This window comes from Zonotrichia albicollis, chromosome 4 (genome assembly GCF_047830755.1).
Source record: "Zonotrichia albicollis isolate bZonAlb1 chromosome 4, bZonAlb1.hap1, whole genome shotgun sequence".
Classification (NCBI taxonomy): Eukaryota; Metazoa; Chordata; class Aves; order Passeriformes; family Passerellidae; genus Zonotrichia; species Zonotrichia albicollis.
Window position 1 is genome coordinate 68,332,741 of NC_133822.1, and position 20,288 is coordinate 68,353,028.

Here is a 20,288-nt window from a genome sequence, read left to right on the forward strand (position 1 = left end):
TCTTGGCTTTTCAGAGCCTCTCAATTAGCATTGGGCACTTTGCTTTACACAAGCAGGATCACAGTTGGGTTCAGCTCCCAAATATGTACTAAACAAAACCAAAAAAATCTGAAAAAAGACCCTGAAGTTGTGGACAATGTCTGAAGAGATTAGCAATCCAAAGGCTTCCGTGGCTTGCATCCAAATTCAGAGTTTTGGTGTCTGTCCAGGAAGTGGAAGAGGGATAGGAAATGAGAGTGAGGACTTGCATTTTAAAGTTTGCTTTATCCACATATGTTTATGCCTTTCCATAATTCAAACCTTCAAAAGTAATTTAGGAGACAGCACTCTAACACTCATTAGGCTGTATCTCACTTTCTGGAAAGAAAGCATGTTTTATTCTCATATATCACACTCTGAACAGCTAAGTAGATTACCAGAGAGTTGAACACAGAAAGGAGAAACTTTTAGGATTTTCAGGATTAGCAAATTAAATTTCAGAGATAAAGAAGTCTAGGTGCATTATATTTTCATCACTCTGAAGTGTTAAATAGTGGGTGAGGTGTTAACATCATTATTATCCAGTGAATCTGGAGGTTCAGGTAAATGTTTTTCCATCTGGCTGTACATGCACACCTGCACCCATACCCACCCACATGTTTTGCAGCATCTTCAGAGAGTGGAAGGAATTAACATCTTTCTTCAGTTTTGTCATTACTCATGTTGCTTTTTATGTGGTAGTTTTTAGAGAGCCACGTTGTCATTGATTCAAATAAGTAGGAGCAGTTTGTCTGTTTTAACCCAACCTCATGCTGTGCTGCTGTCAACACTGCTATGCATGTTTCTCTAATCGGCCACATGAAACATTCATGGTCTGTCTTCTGAAACACTGAGTACAGGGGTTTGTGCTGCTTACGAAGGGAAGATGTGGGGGTTTATCTCCTTCTGCTCATCCTGTTTGTTGCTGGGTACCACCAGCTTCTGGTAAGTCTAGAGCTGCATTTCTGGTTTCTGCTGAGGCAATCTGTAGGACACTTCTCCATTTCTCTCTCCCCACTTCATGTTCTGTCCCACAGTGTCCATGGCACTTCCATGCATGACCAGGACGGTTTGTGATGTTGAGATTATTAACCATGTGATACAGGCAGTAAGTCACACATGCTTTCTCAGCAGCCAGTGATTGCTGTCTGTGAAAGACACATAAAGCATTACATTAGCTTCTGTCCTAATAATTCTAGTCACAGCCTCATAATTTTGTAAAAGAAAAAAAAAAAAAAAAAAAAAAAAAAAAAAGCAAGAGGAATGAAATGTTGTACAAGTTTAATTAGACTGAATATTTATTTTAACTCAATAGTACTTCCCTGATTTCTATTATAGCTGCTGTTCTGTCCCTTTATGGGCTCATGCCCATCCTACTGTGACAGAGGAGGAAGTTTTTACAGCTAAATCTAGTACAAATGTTTTATTAGTTCAAGTCTCATTATTACATTTTCTTTTCTAATCAAGACAAATAATCTGCCATTAAGAATATAATCTTTTTTCCCACTTATAGCTACAACCATAAAAGCAATTGGTTTGAATCGTTTCTTTGCACTCAAGGTTCTTTTTTTGAAACATTGATTACTCCTAATTGTCATTTCTCATCCATAATGATTTAAAATTGTGTCTTTCAGAGTCATGATTTTTGCAAAACAGTTCACATTGCAGTGTCTGGACATAGTTTTGAGATGATTTATTTTTCAAAGCATTGCACTGAAATCTGATTCATCATTCTGACTAAATTAGCTGATTGACTAAAACCTTGTGCAATATTTTAAAACCATAAAACTTTCATCAAAAGCTACAATTTGTATAAATTGTATTTCAAATTACATGTAGACTAGTCAGCTCTAAATATGTTTCCCATAAAATGGGGTGCTCCAAATTAGTTAGCCATTGCCACCTGGTAAGACAAACAGCTTATAAATGTGTATTACATTACTGTTCAGTCTTTGAATTTTCTTTTCAGTATACTCATAACTATCCCCAAAATTACTGTCATCCATTTGAACAACTATGAAGTTGGGTACAGCAAAGTTCCTTAAATATATTTGTTTACTAGAAAGAAATTTTTAACTTCAGTTATGAGCTGAACCTCTTTCTTCACCATTGCCCTCTTTTTTACTGTGCCTCTGTTTTACTGTGCCTTCTGTTCTTAGCTTTCCATTTAAATATAATACCAGAAAATCAAAAAGAGAGTATGTCAATTCAAGTCAACATGCATGCTGAGATGTCATATGCATAAATAACTCTGCTTTGTGGATTTTATGCAAAGTATTGGCATGTATTTGCATTCTAGCACCACTGATTCAGACAACTTCATACCAGCTGTCATCATCTCTACTACAGCAGCATCTGACAAACAATCAAAGTGAAAATTACTCTATTCAGACAAACTGCTGCAATCCATCTTTGATCTTACCATTCAGAACCTTGGTCTGAATATAAATTTCACCTACATTTCTAAGCATTTACTTTAGGTTTGTATTCTATTTTTAAAATATTGGACTAACCACAGAAAACAATGTTGTTAATTAAATCACATGAATTAACTAAACTTGTACCTAGGAGAAAATTCATTCTTATTCAAAGAAAAAAAACCTCTTCCCTCATTTACCTTAAATCTGACCATGCAACTCTGAAAGAATCTGCAAACAGGATCTGTATCTTTACAAAGGTAGGTAGTTGTGAAAAAATAAATTTGTGCACCTGTGAACTTTCCAATTATGTAATGAATCGATAACACAACTGATGAAACTGTGTCCCAAAATGAATAAGACGGAGAAAAGAAATAATATTTTTTATTTCTTACATTCCTATCTTTACGGAATAACTTTGTTCTGCTAAAGGTATTGTGTAGGTTTGCTTTCTTCCTGATGAAGTCAAAATGGTGGAAAATTTAAATGAAAATATGAAAATAGAAATCTTGATTATAAATAATTAATTTTTCAAAGTGGACTTTCAGCAAAGTTAACTCTGTGCTATTCAATTTAAAAATGACAGTACTCATAAGAAAGAGTTAAATCCATCAAATAATTTTAGTTTAGGCAAATACCTTTGCCCTTCTGAGCATCCTTCCTCCTTATGTAGTAACTCTTCTGTCTTGTAAATAGTGTCTGTGTCTTTGAACCTCTCTTGCTCCTGTAAGAAGATGGAATGCAAGATCCATCTTTAACCAATTATTCAGTCATGTAAACGTAATGAAAGACACATGAGCCTGTGAATATCAGTCAAAATGTCTTCCAAGAGGGCTGGTGTGGATGTTTGTGTTTCGCAGTATATTTGATAGGTGATAAGTTCAAAAGGAGAAAAATTCATGAAAGTGTTGAAGAACCTTCCAAATGTCAAATAGGAAGTAGAAGGATTTTTTGGGAACTGGTCATTAGGGGTTTCACTAGCTCCTGAATGAGCTCAATCTACCTATGTTCACAGGAATTATTACAGCTTTAGTCAGAAATGATACATCAGTGTGATTTCCTTGGTGATGAGGAAAAAAAGGAAAATTATTTAACATAATAACATGAATTAGGTTTATGTTTCATCTGATTCAGTCTGTATCAGGTTGATTTGTAATCTTGGCAGCTATACAGAATCAAGAACATTTTTAAGAATGTAGATTCTTTGCATAAACATTCTGATGTCTTTGTTGTTTATGTTTTTTTGACTTATTAACATTGGGAGGCTACAGATATTTCCACTGATATTTGGAAATGAATAATTGATTTGACTGCCATGGATGACACTGCTGTTCATATGTTTTTTATAAATTTTACTTTTGCTTTATTTATTTATTTATTTATTTATAGTAAGATAATAATGGGCTTGTATATAGCATTTATATATTATTGTAGTGAGACCATGGGTGGTGCCTACAGAGATGCTTCTATGGTTGCCTAAGTACTAGATACTTTATCTGGTTTTATCTGCTAGACTGATTAGTCCAGCTAAGTATATCTTAGGAAATATTTGGTCTGAAGTGTCACAATAAATAATGGGGCAGTGCTTATTTGCTAGTGTTGATAATCTGATTATCTGTATTTCTATTTAGTACCTGTGTTGTTAATGAGGCTATCCAGAACTGAAGGAAGTAAATAATATTTTTAATTGTGAGATTGTTTTATTTTAAAGATATTTCACTAGTAGGTTATTTTAAGTCTTATATACTCCCCATATTTTTCTTTTCTGCTTCAGAGAAACAGAAACTGGTTTGGTTTATATCCTCCTTGGAAAGGGGCTGTTTCTACTGCCTCCACAGTCTGTGTGATTTTTTTTTCTCCCCTGTGCTTTCCTATTATTTTACTTGCAGTGTTGATTAGTAGTTTTACAGTGTGTTCTTCTAAAAGCAGCATAAAAATAAGTCGTCTCTCCATCTTAAGTGTAAGAATAATTTTCCTTCATTTTTTAGTTTATGGAGGCCATGCTGCCTGGTGCAAGTTGGAAGAGCCCTGATATGGATTAGAGCCTTGCCTGCTGAAGCAAAGCAATTAGAGAAGTACTCTGGGAATAAAAGATCCAGTTAATATGGCTCCACTTAGAGGTCTAAAAATGAGTTGGGAGAAAAATTATTGCTTTGGTGATGGTGGGAATGTTTATGTTAACAATACTTTCATCCTGAAGCTCTTTTATTGCATAGATTGGAGCCTGCACTTGAAATTTGTCAATCGTATCATGCTGGTGGCACACACATGTCCTGCAATAGTGTAAAAAACCCTTTAGGCAGTAACAAACCATAAAAAACCCTACTGTTGTTATACTCAGAATGTATAAAAGTTAGTACATACAAGGGAGGTTGCTATTGAACATGATACATAGTTTGATAATACTTCAATATCAGAACTATAAAAAATTATCTGCCTGCCCAGAGTTATAGCTTCTTAGAGCTCTCCTGAAGAACTGGTCCCTACATATGGTTCTGTAAAAAAGCACCTGGACATGTTCCAGGCCCATGTTCCTGGACATGGGCCTGGTTTTGAGGGACTGGAAGCACACCTCATAGAGAAAAACAGGCTCTTATTATACAGTTGAAGGCTGGACAGAAGACAGAAACTTTCTGATGTCACCAGCACTTTCTTCATGGAATGGCAGAACCATAGAGTGATTTGGGTTAGAAGGGACCTCAAATGTCTCATTCCACCTCCCCTGCCTTGGGCAGGGACACCTTTCACTAGACCAGGTTGCTCAGGGCTCCATCCAACCTGGCCTTGCACACTTCCAGGGAAGGGACATCCACAGCTCCTCTGGGCACCCCATGCCAGTGCCTCACCACCCTCACAGCAGGGAATTTCTTCCTAGTATCCAATCTAAACCTACCACTTTTCATTGTAAAACCATTCCCCATTGTCATATCACTCCATGCCACTGTAAAAAGTCCCTCCCCAGCCTTCTTGTAGGACTCCTCTAGGTACTGGAAGGTTGATTTGGCACTGCCAAAGAACAGAATCATTCTGGCAGACAGGGATCTTTAGATTTCATCCTTTTTAACAGGATGCGGTTAGTTGAGAGGGAGGCAGGGGTCTTACATCTCCTCTGGGACTTTGGTTGAGACTAATAATTAAAATAGAAATAAAGGACTTAACAAAGAATAACAAATCAATATTTCTGTGTATATCTGTAGGTGGGAGCTCTAGCTACAGCAGCTTGAAACAAATAATTAGTTTCACAGCAGCTTGAAACAAATAATTTTTCACAGATAGGCAGTTTTTGCAGAGAATATACAGGGAGGTTGGAGCTTTGGAAGAAAGGAAGGATTCTGTTAATTTCCATGGTTCAGGAACAGCATGTAACATCTCCCTTCATAAGAAAACAAAGTACCTTCTGGATTTCTTCCCACATCCTGCTGTATATCAACAACTTTCTCTCAATTACCTTTTGGCTCGAGCGAATAAAGGGCTGCAATCATCCTTTTTAAAAAGCCTTTAAAATTACTCTTTTCTTTTTTTTTTTTTTTTTCAGATCCTCTCCAACAATAAATGCAATTTAAACTTTTATGATAAAAGTGTGGAAGAGCTTTAAAATAGCTCAGGTATTTTTCTAGAGAAGGTGATGTCATTCTTTCCATCAGCAGAAATGCAGAACTCATGCTTTAGTCTTTGTTTGCTGATAAGTAGAAAAGGAATTAGAATATTAGCCAGGATTTTGATATTTAAAATTATTTATTTTCCTCTTTTATATTATCTTTGTCAGTTAGTTTTCATTTTCCAAGAGTATTTCAATTGCCAAATTTGACCTCTTGATGTATTTACACTGCTCTAATGTGACTTACGTGTATAATTGAGAACAGAATTTGATTTATGTGTAAGTACTTCAAGTTGCCTGACGTGAACTAAGATAAAAAATTTTTATGACTCTCAAGCAGCCTTTTAAAAACTTTCTTGGGGTATTTTTCTTTGGAAGAAAAGAAATATTTCATAGTTACTTGTGGGCAGTAAAAAAAAAAAAAGAAAAAGAAAGAAAAAGAAAAAGTAAAGCCCTTACTGATTTTGGTTTTTGGTTCGAGTTTTAAATTCTTGAGCAATGAGACTAAAGTTTCACTTCTGCACTAGTTGTCATTTGGACAAGAGCACAGCTGACTCTCACATGCATATTCAAGGAACAATATTAGGAACAATTTCACTGATGTTGAACTTCCTTCAGCAGGACTGAGCATAGTTGCAGACATTCCTTGGGGCATGGAGGAGTCCTTGAGCCTGCTACCATCCCCCTGGAAGCACTGGGAATAGCAGCTGAAGGCTCCCTTACATGTCTGTGACCAGCTGTGGTTTTCAGAGGTCCTGCTACAAATCTGTGATTCCCCCTAGAATTCCAACACATAACTGAGTAGAGTGGCCAGTTATGGTGGAATATGATTCTTCTTTGTTCTTCTTCATATTTATGTAAGCATTATCCAGCTTTCACTGTAGTTAAGATCTTTTTCACTCTAGACTCACACTCTCAGATAAGACTGGAGACACAGTATTTTCTACCTCTGCCAAAATAATACAAGGGTATGCTTGATTTTCACTATGGAAAATAAATTAGTTGCAGGATCCTAATGAAGAAGTACACATGCAAGAGATTTGGAAGAGTGATAGCTGGACTTTATAATTATTTAAATCAATACGTTGGTAATGCAGGTCATGCTGAAGAATATGTCTCTGCTGCTGTTGATTAAATAGATGTACCTACTTAGAAGAGTTCCTTAATTGACTGCCTGCATTATCATGTAATGATCCTGTTCCGTATAACAGAGTTGCTGGAGTTAAGTACTTTTTATAGAGATCTCAGAGTCACAGAATGATTTCCTGGTATGGGAGGGACACTTTCCACCACACCAGGCTGCTCAAAGCCCATCCAACCTGGCCACAAACACTTTTAGGGATGGGGCATCTCAGGTTGTTCTCTGAGCAACCTGTTCCAGTGTCTCACCACTCCAGGGGGGTCTCACAGGAGCAGAGTAAAGGGGGAGAAATGTCCCCCAGGGTGAGGCGGGCTGGCCACACCTCTTGATTCAGCCCAGGATACAGTTGGCATTCTGGGCTGCAAGAACACATTCCCAGGTCATGTTCAATTTTTCATCCACCAGCACCCCCAAATCCTTCTCCTTAGGGCTGCCTCCAATGCCTTCACCCCTCATCCTGTACTGATACTGGCGATTACCATGACCCAGGTGTGGGACTTTGCACCTTCCCATGTTGAACTTGCTGAGGTTTGCAAGGGCCCACTCTGCAAGGCTGTCAAGATCCCTCTGGATGGCATCCCTTCCCTCAGGAGTAACAGCTGCACCACTTAACTTGGTGTCATTTGAGATGAATGACCTACTCTAAACTCAGACACTGAGGACAGAAATTTGGCTTTAAACACTGTGTTGTTTTTTAGATAGGTAGTAAATGGATCATAGCAATAAACTTTGTAAGTTGTGTTACCTTCCTGCATTCTTCTCATTTGACATTGTGAATTGTACTCGTTACATAATGTATTATTGTTCCCAAGTTAACTACAATTGCAACCTTTCCTGTGGCCTCTCTAGACCTGTGAATAAAGTGAGGTGTTTTTACAACTATGCCATTTCTCAGGATGTAGCCCTGTGATGGGACATCTTTACCACCAAGGCAATAAATCCTGCAATTTACTGGCATCACTGCATCCACAGTAATGTCCCCTCAGTGGTAATTACAGGCTTAGGTAATAAGTAGTAAAACAATAATTGATGTGTGTGCTTTAGTCTACTAAGTCAGTCGTCCTTTAGAAATGATTTCTCTGTTACAACCAGGGAAGAAAAACATAAAGTACTAAAACTGACTGAAAATAAAAATATGTTGGCTAAAATTTGACCTTTACTTTTTAGAGACAGATGCACATGTTGATATTTAGGGATCTACCAGAGAGTACCAGAGCAGATCCAACAAAGCAAAGGTAAGAATTCCTGCAAGACATTCCTGTAGCAGCATGGAGTACCACAAATCTTGGGCTCCTCAAGGGGAGACAGACATGTTGCTCCTGGAGCAAGCCAAGTGGAGGGCAACAAAGATGATGAAGGGCCTGGAGAATCTCTCTTATAAGGAAAGGCTGAGGAAGAGGGGCCTTTTCAGTCTTGAGAAGACAAGAATAAGAGCAGATGTCATTGATGTATACAAGTATCAGAAGGGTGGGTGTCAAGAAGATGGAGGCAGGCTCTGCTCAGTAATGCCAAGCAATGGGACAAGAGGCAAGAGGCAGAAACTGATGCAGAGGAAGTTCCACCTGAACATGAGGAAGAATTTTTTTACTGTCAAGCTGACCATGGACTGGAACAGGCTGCCCAGAGAGGTTGTGGAGCTTCCTTCACCAGAGATTTTCAAGAACCATCTTGATGCAATTCTATGCAATGTCCTCTAGGATGGCCCTGACTCAATAGGAAGGTTGAACTCGATGACCATTGTCACCCCTTCCAATCTTAACCATTCTGTGATTCTGTGAACAAAACACTAAAACAGTGTGCAAGGAAGAAAGAAGTGGTTTTTTCTTACCTAAACAAGTAAGAAATGTGGATGCTATTCCTGGTAGTGGTGCTGGTACACTTTAGTAGGCATCTAACAAACCAGAAAATATTTTATCAGTTTTGTATCTTACGGTTCAAGACTTCAGCCTTAAGTAAGAAAAAGGATTTTTTTAAATTAATAAGAATAAAAGGAAACCATCATAGGCAGGAATGATAAAAGGAATGAACTTTTTACTTCTTCAGCTAACATGGATCACAGTTCAAGAATATTGATTTTGGTGACTGTAGGCTATAAAAGATTAGATCTACTTTGCCCATTGGAGAAATGATAAATAAGTACCCCTGTGTAATATCTTTAAGATAATAGCTTTGTATTAGTGATCCATTCAGTCTTGGACCATGTCTGAAGGGTTCAACAGCAAAAGCTTCCTGTGGGAGGGAGCCCATGTTGGAGGAGGGGAAAGACTCTCCCTGCAGTGGCAGAAGCAATGTGTGGACTGAGTTACCCCTATGCCCCATCTCCCTGTCTCTGCAGGACAAGGAGGTAAAACTGGGAAGGAGGGAGGGGTGGAGGAAGGTGTTTTCCAGGTCTTACTTTATTTCACATTATCCTGCTCTAATTTTCTTAGTAATAAATTCAATTATTATCTCTAATTTGAGTGTGTTTTGCCTGTGACAGTATTTGGTGAGTGATCTCTCTCTGTCCTTGTCTCAGTCATGAACACTTCGTTACATTTTCTCTCCCTTTCCAGCTACAGAGAGGAGCAATAGGCTTTTGTGGATGCCTGGCATCCAAACAGGTTCAACCCACTACGCCACCCAAGAGCAAGATGGATGATGAGAGATGACGCCCATGGCAAAATACAAGGAACCAGTGAGATATTAATGACTGCTCAGAACTGCACTTGGCAGACTATTGTTCACAATGGACTTTTGCAACAAACTTTAACTTTTAGTATAAAGAGCTCTACAGGTGTTTGTAGAGGGACAGATTAAAAAATGTAAAGAACGAAACAACTGACCAAGTATTTCTCGAAATTGTGGAAGTGTGGCATAACTAGGTTTATTCACCAGTAAAGGTGAATGTCTTTTAAGGCTAGAGGAAAGACTCTTGGAATGACTGTGATAGATGACAGCTAGCATTTCTTGTACAGGAAGACTATCTTCAACATGTAACTTGGATGACAGTGCCTAGCTCATTTGTTTTCAGAAGATGAAATCACAGAATCACAGAACGGAATAGATTGGATGGGACATTAAAGATCACCTATTTCCAACCCCCCTGCCATGGGCAGGGACACCTTCCACTAGATGGGCTTATTCAGAGCCCCATCCAACATGGCCTTGAACACTTCCAGGAATGGGGCATCCACAGCTTCTCTGGGCAACCTGTTAAAATGTCTCACCACCTCCTCAGTAAAGAATTTCTTCCTAATATCTAATCTAAACCTACCCTCTTTCAATTAAAAGTTATTCTCCCTTGCTCTATTCCCCCTTGCAAATGTGTAAAGTCATTCCCTCTTGTAAAATGTGAGTGAAATATGCATATATAAGGTTCAGAGCAGAGCTGAAGTGCAGAAGCTTTTTCAGCCTGAGAAAATGCAGCTGGAGTGCAGGCCCTGGGCTGGACCCAGGTAAGAACAAGACCAGAGATGTTTTCTGCTAAACTCTGTAGGAAGCACTCAGATTCGGAGGAAGGCTGGTTGCTGCTCTGTCTGGTCTGTATTTTGTTATGATGCTGATGGTTTTACGCTTCAGCAACACCAAGGGGGGGAGGCAGCAAAGAATTAAGAGCTCAATCATAGTGAGTTACTCTCCCTATATTTAAGGCAAACCCAAAACGTTTTTATGTAAAGGGAGGGGAAGTTAGATGGAGAGATTTGTATCACCATACATTTGTATGCACTCATTGCATTTTCACTGTCTAAAGGGAAAGAGGGAAGAGTCCATCCTCACTGACCTAGGTGCTTCGTCGCCCCGCAAAAAAACCCCACGAAAGCAATCCAAGCCCGTACACTGGGGTGTCAGCTCTGGTGTCTCTGCCCGGAGCTGGGGGCTTGGGGCGGGCCGCAGGGCCGTAGGGCACGTGTCACTCCAGCGGGCCGAGAACACAAGACGGGCCCGCTGCCCCGGCCCCGGCCCCGATCCGGGAGCCGCCACCGCCCCGGAGCCGCGGCCCCGCCCCGCGGCGCTGGCGTAGCGCTGACGCCGGGCCCGCCCCGCCCGGGCCAGCCGGGGTAGCGGCGGGCCGGGGGCGCCGTTAGCAGCTGCTGGGCTCGCCCCGCGGCGCCCGCCCGTTCCGCCGGGCCATGCGGTAGCGGCTGCGGCGGGCCGGGCTCTCGGCGGCCATGGAGCGGCTCCCCGGCGGCCGCCGGCCCCGGCTCGTGTCCTCGCTGGGGCTGGGGCGGCGCTCCTGGGAGGTCACCTTAGACGAGGAGCAGGGGCGGCTGGCCTGGCGCGACCCCCGCCCGCCGCGCCGCGCCGGCGGTGAGTGGGGAGGGCGGGGGCCGGGGCGCACCTGCCGCGGCCTGGGGCGGGCCGGGGCCCCCGGGAGGCGCCTGCCCTCGGTGGCGGGGGAAGGAAGGGCGTCCGCGGCGTCCCCGGTGCCCCGGCGCGGGTGCCGGCGGGGGCGGCCTGCGGCCAGCGCTGCCCCGGCGCCCGCGGCGGAGTCTCCGCGCCCGGGGCTCGCTGAGCATCCGGAGAGCTCCGCCGGCGTGAGCGCTTCCTGCCCTCGGGCGCCTGTGCGGCGCCTCCGGGTTCGGAATCCGACCGAGGGCGGAGGGTGGCCCGGTCCCACACGGGGCCGGACAGGGCGCTCGGAGCCGGGAGATGCAGGCGACACCGTGCTCGGCAGGGCACTGACACTGCCGGCTGTGCTGGGCGGTGATCGGGCTGTGCCTTCCCAGACAAAGCCGAGAGCTGCTCTCGCTGAGCCGCAGCCCTGTGAGCGAGCGCAGCCCGTCCCGCGGGTCGGGGAGCAGCCCGGCCGAGCATCCGTGCCCAGCGTGCCGCCGGTGGCCCCGGGAACACACCTGTCCGGGCACAACACACATCTGTTCGGCTACAACACATTGTTTCTTGGCGCCGCGTGTACGGAGAAGTATATAGTTTGTAATGTATTTAAAGCAGCCCTAGCAGTACATAAGAGACGTAAAAAACCTTAAAAGCAAATTTGGTTTTTTTAGTTACATTAAGGCTTGTGGTTAAAAACACTTTCATACTGGGTCAGTGTCTCAGGCAATGACTACTTTTGTTATTTGGGTTGCAGTGTTTTTGAGCTTTTTACAAAACTCTTAGCTTTCTCAGGGGCTTAGTGGAAATTTTACAAAGCAAGTTTAACTTTTGAGATTTACTGGTGTGGAAATATTTAATATAGGTTACTAGTTTGCAGTGTGGTAACAAAGATTTCTATAGTTCCCCTTTTATGCAGTTAGCATAGTGTGAATGAACAAAACTGCCAGTCTGAGAGGTCACTGATGAAAATACCTGAAAAAAATCAGATTAACTTGTGAGGATGTTTGCATATCAAACTTTCTACTGTACTTTTGACAGGTATTTTTTCAGGGTCTTTGACTTCAGTGGTTTCATATAGTAATTATCCCCATTGTTAATGTAGCCATATTAACAAGGCATGGGAACATTTGAAAATGTGTAATGTCCTTTTTTTCACAGCAGCTGCTCTAGAGTTGAAAACTGCTGTCATCCCCACTTTAGAGGTTGCAGGATCTGAGACAGACACTAATAATAGAAAGGCTGACTAGAAGCTTTATCTAAAAAAGGTTTGAATATAGATGTTTCTAATCCCTGGCAAGTCCCCAAACTTAAATAGTTAAATGGTACTTCCATTCTTACCATGTACCTTCGTTAAATATTTTTCAGATTTTATCATAATATCCTATTGGCCTGAGGCTTTTTTCAGGAAGGTGAGGGAAAAAGGAGAAAGAGAACTCAAGAATTGTAAGAATTTGATGCGACAATTTACATAACTGAGATTTGGTTTTGTTTTAAGTACAACCGTTCTTATTCATAATACAAAAATAGTTCCCTTGCTATTGTGCAAGTAGTTTGACATAATCTAATGTTCATCAATAATACTGATGAAAAAAGTAATCAAAAATTCCTAAACTTTTCTCAGTTAAAGGAACTTTAGACTTTAAGGACAAATTGATTCTTTGATTCTGCTGAACTTAAAACGCTGTTGTGAAAAACAGGCTGTATACTTTTCAAAATGATATAAAATTAGTCTAGATAAAGGTACCTGGATCTTAAATTTAATATAGAAAGTTTAAAGGCCTTTTGGGATAATTGCTCCCACTAGGTAACCTAGCCCTTACTTTGGGGATAATTTGGTGGGATGGTGTAAAATCCTTTTAAAAATGCCTTTGCAAAGTCACTAGGAGACTGATGTGTTGGCTAGGGCAGTGCCATTCTCCTGTCTGATGAATTCCTTTAGACCAAGCACGAGTGCCATAGACCAGCTCTCTCATGAGCACTCTGAAGTTAACAGCTGCTTGCAGTTGTGAATTCTTACTACTTTTTAAGTTGTAAGTTTTCTTGACTTGCTCCTGGTAGACCAAAGAGTGTATGCACCTGCCCTGAAGCATGTTCCCAATGTCAGAATTCTGGGAGTGGTGGAAGGACAGTGGGACACAGTAAATTAGAGTTAAATATGAGTTAGAGATGAGGCAGTTTCTGGAGTAGTACCCAGCTGGAGAGGGAAGTGTGGTTAGAGTGCAGTAAGAGGCAAGTGTGGTTAGAGTGCAGCCACTGTCTTGTAGCACAGCTATTCACAATATTTTGGAAAATATCATGTGAAATGACAAGAGAAAAGAGAAGAAAAAGAAATGCCTAGGTGTTCTGGAGGCACAGGTATAATTTATGTAGGGCTCAATACAATAGATAATGTACCTTCTCTTCTTTACACACTCATAAATTCATGTGTTCCCTGCATTTGAGCTTTAATTTCATCACAGTTTTGTATTATTGCTGCCCTGTTGTCTTCAAGCTCTTTTTAAGACCAAGGATGATTCATTGTGCTCTCTACAATTATTTTGGAAATATGAGCAGCATACATGACAATATATAAATAAACTTAATAATATGGAAGGTGGTTAGTTAGAAACCTATAATTTCAGAAGAGTTGCTTGACCAAGATTGGTATCTTTCTACCACTTAGCCTTTGACTACATGACTACATTGTGTCTAAATACAGACTAAATTATGGAGTATAAAAGTGCTGTATTTCTTGTTTAGTAGGTAGCTATTACAGTGAACCAGTTGTCTTTAAACTGTAAAAACTCAGCCTGCTTATTTTCAGAGCATTTATTACTGTCTTGAATTTTGGTATATAAATGAAAATTGTTTCATATATGTTTTTTCAAGGTTTTCAGACCCTGACATGTACAGAACTAGAACTATAGGTAGGTGTAGAAGTGTTGAAATGTTCACCTTTCCCTGTTGCATCCAAAATCAGGAACAGATAGGAAACAACATAGACTTTGTCCTGTTTTCCAGGAAAATACATGTAGTTTTAGAGACTATGGGGAGATTCTCCTGTTTTCTCATCTCTGTACAGTGATATTTATATGCATACATGTATATATATATATATGTGTGTGTGTGTGTGTGTGTGTATTTAAATCCTATTCTGTCAAAATGCAGAAGTATTAATCCAGGCCAATTCTTTTTAATGCTGTTATTTGGAAGATACCAACAACAACAAAAACATCAAATGTTTGTTCAACTCATGGTGTGTTTTTAAATTCTGAAATACAATTTCCTACTGTTAGACTTTGTTTAACAGCATCATAGTTTAAAGTTCTCTCTTCAGCGTAATCAGGTTCCTGTTTCCTGTTCTTTGATGGTTAGACATGTTTGATGGAAAAGTTTGACCTGTAAATTTTCGTGTGTTTCTCTGTTACTTTCAGCTGTGCATCTTTTTTTCCTAGGGATGCCTTCATCTTAAATTTTTTTGGATGAGCTATATTTTTCAACCTTGTTACATTTTTCCATGAGATTCAGTCATGAATCATAAATAGCATTTGCAAAGCTGGTCAGCTGAATTGTTTTATTATTTCCCTCATGTTGATGGCTGAGTCAGGTTTTTCTCAAGTAACACATGATAAAACTTTTTGTACCAAATTCATAGCAGAGTGTATATTGTACATATATACTTAGAGGTATTTCAGAAGCATTGACTAAGGTTTTATTGTGCCTGGTACTAAAAGCATTACAAGTGCAGAATGAGATTCTCCTGTCATTTTTCTAGGATTTTTTTTCTTTTTTTTTTTTTTTTTGCTAAAGTACAAACATGAAGGGGCTGACCAAACTAGACCCTCAGCTCTATGCATTCACTTACAGTGTGTGCTTTCTTTTAGCCTTTGTATTTCAGAATTCTCTTCCATGTGTCCTTTCCAAAACAACTGCCTGAGGAAACCTCAGTACTGGTGTTCACAGCACTGCTGTCATTCTGGTGGATTCTAAAGAAAGCTCAGTTTGATAAACAGGGCACTTAGAGAGGGTGGGCCAGCTTGGCGGCAAGGTCTGTCCAGCACCTGGTGCCTGCAGAGTGTTGGCACATCCGTGGTCAAGGTCATTTGTCATCAGTCATTCCCAGCTGGCAGCGGGCGTGTGCAGAAATGTGAACCGCGTTTCTCTGTAGGCAATGCCACAACTGCATTGCACAGGGAGGATGTGGGGAGCAGTTGCTGCAGCTGGCATTGCCTCTTTGGAGTGTGTTGTTTTCTGGGAGATACATTATTCAAATATACTCCATTAAACAATGCATGTTCTTTAGCATACACCTTTCTGCTGGGTTGTTCCCCCCTCCCCCCCCTTAAGTGCATCTTACTCCCTGCTTTATAATTGAAATATTCATAGTTGAGCAGGAAAGTTTTTATTTGGAAATGCAGAAGAAACAGTGGGAAGACATTCCATAGTATGATTTAAATATTCAAGTTGACCCAAGTTCAAATTGCTGTGCTTTGATTCAGATTTATGTGATGTGAAGTAGCCGTGTGATCATAGTAGAAACTGGTCTCTTAGTTTAAAAAGTACTTGAAAGCTTATTTTAAAATAAAAGACGGAAATTTCTTTGTACAAGGCTGTACATGGTGAAATCATGGTCTTTGGATGTTTGTGACTCCTCCACAGAATTCAAATCAATTGTGATACCTTTTTTCTTCCCCCTCCTTTAGGATGTGAATTGTCAGTAGTTCTGCTCAATATCCTACCTTCTCTTATTCTAGTGTTTATTAAACCCAGATTTCTGTAGTGCATGATTGGTATAATACAATGTACCTTCTGATAGAACGTATTCCTGTTCTTTTGCTTTTAGGTGAAGGCAAATGTTAAACCTGAAAGCTTGACCCTTCACGTGGGCTCTAACAGCAAGTTAACTTTCAAAGTGACTGAAAATATACTTTCTTTAAACCTATATCCCAGCTTTTTCCTTGTTGCTATTTTTAAGTCATGAGAATATGCTAGTAGTTTAAATAAATGCTAAATGCTAAATTCTAAATGCTGCTGCATCTGTGGGCCTCAGCTGAGTTTTAAGAATAAACCAAATGCTGTGATCAGCAACATTTTTGTGCTTGTGCATGGGTCTAGGTAGCCTTGAGCTGACACATTTGTCAGGGGGAAGTTTGGTCTGTAGGATACCATAGCTGGCAGTGATGAATGAACAAGTCTTGACTGGAGTTCTGAGTGAGCGCTCATAGACTCAGGAAGTGTTCTGTGGGAGTGGCAGACAGCCCTGACACACCGAAAATCTTTTCTTAATGCAGAAAAGCACACTTCCCAACTGCTGGCTGCATTTTGCACAAAGAAAGCCCACTGTTAATGTGCTTACCTTGGTATTGTTTCCGTGGGGTGTTTTTTTCACCCTCTCCCACTTGCTTAATGTGAGAAAAGTGTGCATCTAATCCAGCGTTCCGCTGATTTATCAGTTTGCTTTTAGGAAGAATGTTAAGATTAAGAGCACTGTGACCCAGAATGAGTAATGACTGGCACAGCCAGAGTGCTGAGAAGACTGTCACCTGTTTACTGTGTATTTTGTTTGGCTTTTTAACTTTTTCCTCCTTTTTTGCCATACCCTTTTGTCCACCTTCTGTGGATGGTCAGCTCTCTGTCTCTAATATGCTAACCATTGACCATGGTGAAAATTTTGTCTAGAAGCTGTTGTGTACTGCTTGGCTGAATAGATTGGACTGAGCCAAGTAAAGTTCTTCATTTGATATCGTCTGAGCCCGTATTTCAAATTTTTTTCATTAATGTTGATCTTGTAGTACTGGAGTAAGTAACTTTTGTGTGTGTGTGTTTTGTTAATGTGGCAATAAGGTTTTCCATGTTTTGGGAGAAACACATTAAGGTGAAGACCTTTGAGGGAACACCTTTATGCTATGTCAGTGAAACAAATGTCTCATGCTACTTGATAATACGGTAAATGCTCCAAAAGTAGCTGTGGGGAAGGACTGTAATTAGTGAAGCTGTATAATATGTGAAGCTTCAAGAGAGGCTGGGTTAGTACTATATTTTATGGGGCAGGTTTTGGTGACTAAATGGCAGATGAGGGCATTGTGTTCCTGGGAACTGGACTGTTGTGCTCCTACTGAAGGTCTCTGCTTCACATTGAAAGCTTCCTCCTTTCAGGGAAAAGGGGGTGGGGTGGGACTAAGTAGTTGGTTTGCAATGTGATGAAACAATATTCTGTGTAGCACTAAGTCAAACAGTGATAGAGATATTTGGACTGATAGAAATTCTTGAGTTCTATTCAAGCACGTTAGAATTTGTTGTTACAAGCAGTAGGGAATGTTCTGAATACACATGTTATTTGAGACAGCTCTGCATCTTTCTGGCCATCTGCAATTACTGGGTTCAGTAATGTGTGATTTCTGACTGCTCAAGATTGGAGTGTGCTGTCAGGACAGTGGAGTTGCTTGGTGCTTTTATGGTGCTGTGTAGTACTGAGGGATATAATCAACAGAGCTGGTATACGCACAACAGAAACTCCCCAGACTTTCACCAAAGCCAAAGGTTTACAGATGGAGAGTGAGATCTGTTCTTCACTTTTGTTCCTTTGTTTTTTTCCCCTCCCATTTTTCAGGAATCTTTTTTTCAGATTTGTAACTCCAGTGCCATAAGATTAAAAAAAATACATATAAATTAAGAATATTTACTTTTTGCCTTTTTTTTGCCATGTCTCTGAAGAGATTTGCTGGAAAATCAAAACAGTCATGCAACTATCAGAGGGGGAACACCAAATTAGGAGAGCTTATAAGTAGTTTCAAGGTTAATATAAGCTGTGTAATGTGTGCTGAGGTGTATACTCCAAAGAAATGCTTTCAGTGATACAGATTTGGAAGTACTTTAAAATCGATTAGCTATCTGTACAGTTGGACAGCTTTATTATATAAAAAATGCCTAATAAGGTAATTATTTCACTTGCTGCTCCCAGCATACATTCTAATAAGTATGCACTATGTACAGCTATTTCCAAAAATGTTATTTAGAGCACTGTCATTTAAATTGTGATCTATATATAGTTTCTAAGATTTATAGCATATCTTTGAGGAGTAACAAAACAAATTAGCATTTGAATGCAATCTTCATAGATACAACAAGCTTTTTTCATATTTTGACATATGGATCAGTGGCAGAGCCAGTAGAAAAATAAGTAGAAGCAGTTTTGGAAAAGAAAGATTAAAAAATGTACTTCCTTTCCTTTATTGTTCCATCTCTGTTCTGTATTTCTTTTTCTTTGGATAAATGTATGGATTAATCATATTAGCAGATTTTTTATTTGTTAGGAAGACCAAATAACTGTTACTGTCCAGTACTAGATATAGTCTTAGTATGTACTTACTGTATATACTGTGTATATACAGTAAGTACATACAGAATCATACATCTCAGAGTTCATCTCTGCTCTTGGATCTTTATAACAACATTATGTGACTGCTGCACTTCCCTGTTGTGCCTTGAGTAAAATAGTAAATATTATAAGCTGTGAAATGTGTTTTTAAGTTGAAACATTCAAATACAGCCAGATTCCTAAATGACCACAGAGTAAAGTTTGAAGGTTACATTTCTTTTGAATTATGCTAAAAAATTCAGGGAAGATAAAATTTCAAAATGGGTATAAATCACATCAAATACCAAAACCCCTTGAGTGAGTAGTCCACCAATTGTCAATACATGTGATGATATGTAAAGACTCTTTTGACTAAACCAATTAAATAGTGGCAAATGAATTGCAATAATCACTCTGAAGAGGTTAGGGAAACTTTTCACTCATTTTGCATTCCTCACCACTTCCACTGTACTGCTGCAAGACAGTGAGGAAAATGAAATGTAGAATAAACCCATTGGTAACAATGGTATTATTATCTGTATTTTATGTGTCAAATATCTTGGTATCGCTCCCTTTGTACGTGAGAGAAGCAAGAATATTATAATTCTTATTATATAAGAGATTATTTACATAAGACTATATTATTATAATAATATAAATCTTTTATACAGGTGTACGCGTACAGAGGGTACTTGCTTCTACATAAATACAAAGCATATGTTAGAAGTTTCACTTTTTTGAGATGAAGTAACAACAGAACAGTGTTGAAATCAGTAATGGAAATGAGACAAAAGTGTTCAATTTGACAGGAGTTAAGAAGTCTGAGATGATGTTTAGGAACTATAGGAGAAAAGAGAATGAGGTTGGAGGAAATTATTTCATAGTCTGAGAACAAGAGGCCTTTAGTTCTGAAAAACAGTAGGTTTGAAGTTGATGCGAGGAAAATGTTTCACAGCACATAAACATAACATCTAGAATTCTCTTCTTAAGAGATACTAAACTTTAAAAGCTTAGTGGGATTTAAAATCTTAAGAATTCATATGAATGCCCTTCTTTCATAAGCCAGATACTTACTTGACAATAAATAGCCTTTGTAGTCTGTGCTCTAGATTTAGTTGCACATTCTTTGAAATAGCTTGTGCTGTTCACTGTCAAGTATCTGTACTAGGCCTCACAGAAGGGGCAGTTTAATTACTCTGAAATCAATGTTGCTGGATTTTGGCTTCATGCAAAAATATTTTTATACATGAAATACCTTATTTTCTGAGAAGTCATAGGCATTTAAAATACTGTTTTGGGTAGTTGGTAGGTGGTGATGGATTATGTGCTTTGGCTAAAGACAATTCAGAAAATTTCTAGTTATGCTCTTGGTTGTGCTTATTGAGCAACTGCTCTAATCATATATCTGTATCATATTAGTTATAGAAATAATAATTCAGGTGATGTTTGAAGATTCTAACATGT

The 20,288-nt window shown here is 39.7% G+C and overlaps 1 protein-coding gene across 1 annotated transcript in view; it reads left to right on the plus strand.

Moving 5' to 3' along the window:
- Positions 1–11,170: 11,170 nt before the first annotated feature.
- CERK (ceramide kinase) overlaps positions 11,171–20,288 on the plus strand; it is a 41,456-nt gene continuing 32,338 nt past the window's right edge. Inside the window, exon 1 of the mRNA XM_074540014.1 lies at positions 11,171–11,461. Within this exon, the coding sequence (XP_074396115.1) occupies positions 11,323–11,461 (139 nt within the window). The 5' untranslated portion in view covers positions 11,171–11,322. The remainder of the gene's footprint in view (positions 11,462–20,288) is intronic.